The sequence below is a fragment of the Balaenoptera acutorostrata genome, chromosome X (assembly GCF_949987535.1).
Source record: "Balaenoptera acutorostrata chromosome X, mBalAcu1.1, whole genome shotgun sequence".
NCBI lineage: Eukaryota > Metazoa > Chordata > Mammalia > Artiodactyla > Balaenopteridae > Balaenoptera > Balaenoptera acutorostrata.
In genome coordinates this window covers 90,050,506-90,058,272 of record NC_080085.1, presented here as the reverse complement: position 1 = coordinate 90,058,272, position 7,767 = coordinate 90,050,506, and the positions used below count along the sequence as shown (strand labels likewise).

The following is a 7,767-nucleotide window of genomic DNA, read 5'->3' as shown; positions in this document are numbered from 1 at the left end:
GGTGTCTGGCCTTACATTTAGGCCTTTAATCCATTTTGAGTTTATTTTTGTGTATGGTGTTAGGGAGTGTTCTAATTTCATTCTTTTACATGTTGCTGTCCAGTGTTCCCAGCACCATTTATTGAAGACACTGTCTTTTCCCCACTGTATATTCTTGCCGCCTTTGTCATAGATTAGGTGACCATAGGTGCGTGAGTTTATCTCTGGGCTTTCTATCCTGTTCCATTGAGCTATATTTCTGGTTTTGTGCCAGTACCATACTGCCTTGATTCCTGTAGCTTTGTAGTATAGACTGAAGTCCGGGAGCCTGATTCCTCCAGCTCTGTGTTTCTTTCTCAAGATTGCTTTGGCTATTCGGGGTCTTTTGTGTTTCCATACAAATTGTGAAATTTTTTGTTCTAGTTCTGTGAAAAATGCCAGTGGTAGTTTGATAGGGACTGCATTGAATCTGTAGATTGCTTTAGGTAGTAGACTCATTTTCACAATGTTGGTTCTTCCATTCCAAGAACATGGTATATCTCTCCATCTATTTGTATCATCTTTAGTTTCTTTCATCAGTGTCTTATAATTTTCTGCATACAGGTCTTTTGTCTCCTTAGGCAGGTTTATTTCTAGATATTTTATTCTTTTTGTGGCAATGGTAAATGGGAGTATCTCCTTAATTTCTCTTTCAGACTTTTCATCATTAGCGTATAGGAATGCAAGAAATTTCTGTGCATACATTCTGTATCCTGCTACTTTATCAAATTCATTGATTAGCTCTAGTAGTTTCCTGGTAGCATGTTTAGGATACTCTATGTATAGTATCATGTCATCTGCAAACAGTGACAGCTCTACTTCTTCTTTTCCAATTTGGATTCCTTTTATTTCTTTTTCTTCTCTGATTGCTGTGGCTAAAACTTCCAAAACTATGTTGAATAATAGTGGTGAGAGTGGGCAACCTTGTCTTCTTCCCGATCTTAGTGGAAATGGTTTCAGTTTTGCATCATTGAGGACGACGTTGGCTGTGGGTTTCTCATACATGGCCTTTATTATGTTGAGGAAGATTCCTTCTATGCCTACTTTCTGGAGGGTTTTTATCATAAATGGGTGTTGAAGTTTGTCGAAAGCTTTCTCTGCATCTATTGAGATGATCATATGGGTTTTCTCCTTCAGTTTTTTAATATGGTGCATCACGTTGATTGATTTGCGTATACTGAAGCATCCTTGCACTCCTGGGATAAACGCCACTTGGTCATAATGTATGATCCTTTTAATGTGCTGTTGGAATCTGTTTGCTAGGATTTTGTTGAGGATTTTTGCATCTGTGTTTATCAGTGATATTGGCCTGTAGTTTTCTTCCTTTGTGACATCTTTGTCTGGTTTTGCTATCAGAGTGATGGTGGCCTCGTAGAATGAGTGTGGGAGTGTTCCTCCCGCTGCTATATTTTGGAAGAGTTTGAGAAGGATAGGTGTTAGCTCTTCTCTAAATGTTTGATAGAATTCGCCTGTGAAGCCATCTGGTCCTGGGCTTTAGTTTGTTGGAAGACTTTTAATCACAGCTTCAATTTCAGTGCCTGTGATTGGTCTGTTCATATTTTCTATTTGTTCCTGGTTCAGTCTCGGAAGGTTGTGCTTTTCTAAGAATTTGTCCAATTCTTCCAGCTTGTCCATTTTATTGGCATAGAGTTGCTTGTAGTAATCTCTCATGATCCTTTGTATTTCTGCAGTGTCAGTTGTTACTTCTCCTTTTTCATTTCTAATTCTATTGACTTGAGTCTTCTCCCTTTTTTTCTTGATGAGTCTGGCTAATGGTTTATCAATTTTCTTTATCTTCTCAAAGAACCAGCTTTTAGTTTTATTGATCTTTGCTATTGTTTCCTTCATCTCTTTTTCACTTATTTCTGATCTGACCTTTCTGATTTCTTTCCTTCTGCTAAGTGTGGGGTCTTTTTGTTCCTCATTTTCTAATTGCTTTGTGTGTAAGGTTAGGTTGTTTATTTGAGATGGTTCTTGTTTCTTGAGGTAGGATTGTATTACTGTAAGTTTCCCTCGTAGAACTGCTTTTGCTGCATCCCATAGGTTTGGGGTCGTCGTGTTTTCATTTTCATTTGTTTGTAGGTATTTTTTGATTTCCTCTTTGATTTCTTCAGTGATCTCCTGGTTATTTCGTAGTGTATTGTTTAGCCTCCATGTGTTTGTATTTCTTACAGAGTTTTTCCTGTAATTGATGTCTAGTCTCATAGCGTTGTGGTGGAAAAAGATACTTGATACGATTTTAATTTTCTTAAATTTACCAAGGCGTGATTTGTGACACAAGATATGATCTATCCTGGAGAATGTTGCATGAGCACTTGAGAAGAATGTGTATTCTGTTGTTTTTGGGTGGAATGTCCTATAAATATCAATTAAGTCCATCTTATTTCATGCATCATTTAAAGCTTGTGTTTCCTTATTTACTTTCATTTTGGATGATCTGTCCATTGGTGAAAGGGGTGTTAAAGTCCCCTACTATGATTGTGTTACTGTTGATTTCCCCTTTTATGGCTGTTAGTATTTGCCTTATGTAGTGAGGTGCTCCTATGTTGGGTGCGTAAATATTTACAATTGTTATATCTTCTTCTTGGATTGATCCCTTGATCATTATGTAGTGTCCTTCTTTGTCTCTTGTAATAGTCTTTGTTTTAAAGTCTATTTTGTCTGATATGAGAATTGCTACTCCAGCTTTCTTTCGATTTCCATTTGCATGGAATATCTTTTTCCATCCCCTCACTTTCAGTCTGTATGTGTCCCTAGGTCTGAAGTGGGTCTCTTGTAGACAGCATATATATAGGTCTTGTGTTTGTATCCATTCAGCCAATCTATGTCTTTTGGTTGGAGCATTTAATCCATTTACATTTAAGGTAATTATCGATATGTATGTTCCTGTTATCATTTTGCTAATTGCTTTGGGTTTTTTTAGTGTAGGTCTTTTCCTTCTCTTGTGTTTCTTGCCGAGAGAAGTTCCTTTCGCGTTTGTTGTAAAGCTGGTTTGGTGGTGGTGAATTCTCTTAGCTTTTGCTTGTCTGTAAAGCTTTTAATTTCTCCATCAAATCTGAATGTGATCCTTGCTGGGTAGAGTAATCTTGGTTGTAGGTTTTTCTCTTTCATCACTTTAAATATGTCCTTCCACTCCCTTCTGGCTTGCAGAGTTTCTGCTGGAAGATCAGCTGTTGCCCTTATGGGGATTCCCTTATGTGTTACTTGTCGTTTTTCCCTTGCGGCTTTTAATATTTGTTCTTTGTGTTTAATCTTTGATAGTTTGATTAATATGTGTCTTGGCGTGTTTCTCCTTGGATTTATCCTGTATGGGACTCTCTGTGCTTCCTGGACTTGATTAACTATTTCCTCGCGCCCTTCTCTGGAGCTCCTTTAAGCAGCGCTCTTAATCCCCTCTCCTCGCGCACCAGGAAACAAAGAGGCAAGACAGTCTCTTGTCTCTTCGGCAGCTCCAGACTTTTTCCCGGACTCCCTCCCGGCTAGCCGTGGTGCACTAGCCCCCTTCAGGCTGTGTTCACGCATCGAACCCCAGTCCTCTCCCTGGGATCCGACCTCCGAAGCCCGAGCCTCAGCTCCCAGCCCCCACCCATCCCGGCGGGTGAGCAGACAAGCCTCTCGGGCTGGTGAGTGCTGGTCGGCACAGATCCTTCGTGTGGGAATCTCCCCGCTTTGCCCTCCGCACCCCTGTTGCGGCACTCTCCTCCGTGGCTCCGAAGCTCCCCTCTTCACCACCTGCAGTCTCCGCCCACGAAGGGGCTTCCTAGTGTGTGGAAACCTTTCCTCCTTCACAGCTCCCTCCCACTGGTGCAGGTCCCGTCCCTATTCTTTTGTCTCTGTTTTTTCTTTTTTCTTTTACCCTACCCAGGTCCTTGGGGAGTTTCTTGCCTATTGGGAGGTCTGAGGTCTTCTGCCAGTGTTCAGTAGGTGTTCTGTAGGAGTTGTTCCACATGTAGATGTATTTCTGATGTATTTGTGGGGAGGAAGGTGATCTCCGCGTCTTACTCTTCTGCCATCTTGAAGCTCCTCAGGAGGAAATAATTTGAGGAAGGCAGCTAGGTGGTCAGCATTGTCTTCTGCTAACTGACCTCTGATTTCTAATGGCATTTTATCTCAAGTGTGTGTGTGTGTGTGTGTGCACGCACACGTGTGTGTACACATATATAATTAAATATACACACAAGTCCATTTTCTTTCTAGTCCTATAGTAGAGGTCACTTGAGTTGGCCCTATGATTCACCACATACTTATTCAATAAGTATTTTGTCCATAGCTAACCCTGGAAGCAAACAAGTGACTCTAGATATCTTCTCAGGATTTCTAAATACTCTCTACTCTGAAGCAGGTTTTTGAAGATGGACCAAAAGACCACAGTCACACTCCTAGAGCTTGCTGCAAAGAGTCTGCTGAATAATGAGCCTGCAGCTATCCATGCCCTGGACGAAATCCCAAGAGACCTCTTTGTTCCATTGTTCAATGCTGCCTTCTTGGGTGGGCATAAGACGGTGCTAAAGGCAATGGTGCAGGTTTGGCCTTTTCGCTGTCTCCATATTGGGTCATTGAACACACGAGAGTCATCCTATGACATCTTGGAAGCCATGATTGATGGTCTGCAGATCCTCCCTGCCCAGAACTCTTCCTCTTGGTAAGACTATGACCAGTAGAGACACAGGGAGTCAGCAGGAGGGTATGCTGTAGCCTGGGGCAGGGGGATACCTAACCGTCTCCCAACAGTAGCCAATGGTGAATACTGCAGTCTTTGCAGAGCTGTCGGTCAGCACTTGGGGTCACCTTCGGGACTCTATTGCCTTATAGAGTTGATTATAGAACAGAGGTGTTTGAGGACACTATGAATGGATCTGAGTGCGATTACACAGAAGTGGAATATGGGCATTGAGACAGGGAAAGCCCGGAGGTGAAGGAGGGGGTGGGGAAAGGATGAAAGACGCTGCATTTGTGTGGCAAGAACTTCTTGGTGACTGGCAGTGAAGTGAAAACCAGGGTTAAAGTGTTCTGTCCCTGCTTCTCATCATTGATCTTGCTGGGTTATATTAAAATCAGCTATCTCTCATGTGTTCTGTCTCTTCCTTTCCTTACAGGGGGCCCAAACTGAGGATCCTAGATTTAAGGCCTGACCTGGACTGTGAGACAATATGCTCTGAGATTGGGACCACATTCCCTTTCTGTCTTCAGTCATGCATTTACTCTCAGCGCTCTATCTTTTATATAGAAGACGCTCAGCATAGTGTCAGGTGCCTCGGGATTGGTAATTCTGGGTCTGAGCCTCATTCAGCTCAGGAACCCATGGAATTACTAGTGGATATTTCCCTCAATAGTACCGTGAGAACAGAGCAATTCCTCTCTTTGCTTTGTAGTAAAGTTCAGCAGAACTTTGGGTCCTTGCACCTCTGCTGCAGAGGTTTGCGAATCCATAGAATGTCTGCCCTCAAAAGTATCCTGCAGTTTCTGGATCTGGGGTGCATTGAGCACCTGGAAATGGATCAGGCTAATCTGAGTGAAGTCGTCACCCTTTTGGCTCGGATGATCCACCTGAACAGCCTGACTCTGTGTAACATCCCCTTTAAATCCTATAAGAGAAGGAGCTTCAGATCTTTTCTCTTCTGGCTTGGGCAGCTGGACAATCTCCAGGAGCTCAGCTTGACTTTCTTCTGCCTCACAGATCAACTGCACACACTGCTCAGGTGAGGGGGTGGGGAAGAACCTGGGTTCCCTGAACACCTCATTGTTAAGACAGAAGAGACCATGCTTGGATCTTCCTAAGCTCCTTGTAGCCCATTTCTCCTTTTGCCTCAGCATAGGCACTGCTGGGAGTTTGAACCTAGCCGGGGGAGAGAGGGCTACCTTATGGTGAGCAGCAGATGAGGTTAGAAAAGGAAGCTGTGCTCATTCATTCATTCATTCATTCAGTGGCCGTGGGCAGACACTATAATAAGTCTGTAAATATATTGGTGAAAAAGACTCAGTCCTTCTCCTATTGGACTTTACAGCTCTCTAGAGAGGAAGGGGAGGCATTCAGATGGAGAAACATTAAGCTATAGGACTAATGCACATGCCCATGGATGGGCCCCAATAGTTAACACTGCCAGATAATTTTGCTCCTGTATTTTCCCCAAGGCTTAGACCCTGAACTGAGAGCTTGTCATCTGGGAACTAGTCAGAGGAAACCCTCAGTTGGCTGCTTTCCCAGACCCATCCTCGCCAAATTAGTGAATCAGATCCAACACTGATTATGTCGTATATACTAAGTGCATGCAATTTCTTCACTTAATCTTTCCCGCACTTCTGTATAATAATTACTGCTGTGCACATTTTCAAGATTAAAACCCTGTACCTCAGAGTGGTAAAGTAACTTTCTCAGGGTCACAAATCTATGAAGTCTGATCCCAAAGTCCACATTGTTAACCAGCTATTGCAAACCATGAACACAGTAGTTTATTCTAGAGCCTTAGGTACCTGTAATTTGGGGCTCATTGCCCTCATACTTCTGAAATAATCTTACTTTTTTCTCTCTTTAGAGTTGTGCCACCTCAGTTGGATACACTGTATCTACCTTTCTGTAGCCTTTCTAACGGAGATGTCACTGTCCTGTCCCAGAGCTCTCAGGCCACCCACCTAAGGGTATTGAGTCTCAGTAACAACCAGATCTTCTCAGAGGTTTATGAGCCCTTCCAGACTCTGCTGGAGAAGGTCTCAAGCACCCTGCGACATCTGGAGATAAATAATTGTATGATAACTGATTCTACTCTCTCTGCCGTCCTCCCAGCCCTGAGCCACTGTACCCACCTCTGTGTCCTTAGCTTTGCCTTCAATCCCATTACGATGCCTGTGCTCAAGAGCCTTCTGCAGCACTTGACATCCTTGATGAAGCTGAAGTACGTGATTTATCCTGTCCCTGTCCATTGCTACGAGGAATGGAATTTTCATGAGAATTTGGACCGACAGAAACTTGCTGAAGTCCAGGCTCAGTTGGAGGCGGTGCTGCACGGGGCACAGCGGGACGACATGACCTGGACCACTTGTTCAAAGTGATGTCCACAGTACAAGGAGGTGTTTCAACACTGATGTGTGGCCATTAAAGCGTTCAGTTTTTTTTTTTCTCACCTGAAACCCAAGTTTGTAGAGACACATATGTAAAGTTCTACTGTTCTAGGAAACTGGGGTTAGGAACACTGGATATGTAAACTGATCTCTATAAAAGAGGAACTTTTAAAAGGAAATGCAGGAATTTGAAAGGTCCTCTGGATCTCTTGGCCACTGCCCTCTTCGTCTTCTGGTTACTAACCAGAGTGTTGGGTATGTGACGTAAGCTGACCCAGTCATGGTACATCATTTCCTTATCCACACTGATTGGTTCACTTATCCATTTATGGGCACTTGACACAAGTCAGATCAATTGAGACTCTTCCTAGAGGTGGTAGTTGTTGAATAATTTTACCCTCTAGGGACCTGCAAACTTCTTGTGTTTCTGATTACCTCAGGTGGCCTGTGAGAAACCACATGCAACTAAAAGGAAACAAACAAAGTATGCCCACTACCTACTGGTATCTTCATCAGCATACTGCTGCCTGATTTCCCAGGTCTCAGACCCCTGGCTCAGTTATTCCTTATTCCACACACATTCACCAAGTATCTGTTATGATCTAGGTACATTTCCAGGTGCTAAGAAAGATAAAGTCCCTGATCTCACTCAGAGTGTAGACATTCCTATGATTTATCAGTTTCTCTACTCTT

At 43.0% G+C, this 7,767-nt stretch overlaps 1 protein-coding gene across 1 annotated transcript; it reads left to right on the top strand.

The window, feature by feature from the left end:
- The first annotated feature begins 4,370 nt into the window (after positions 1-4,370).
- LOC130706287 (melanoma antigen preferentially expressed in tumors-like) lies at positions 4,371-7,065 on the top strand. The gene is made up of 3 exons (XM_057537674.1): positions 4,371-4,660; positions 5,115-5,717; positions 6,552-7,065. Exons 1-3 carry the CDS (start codon positions 4,371-4,373, stop codon positions 7,063-7,065), a joined length of 1,407 nt encoding a protein of 468 aa, XP_057393657.1.
- The last annotated feature ends 702 nt before the right edge of the window (positions 7,066-7,767 follow it).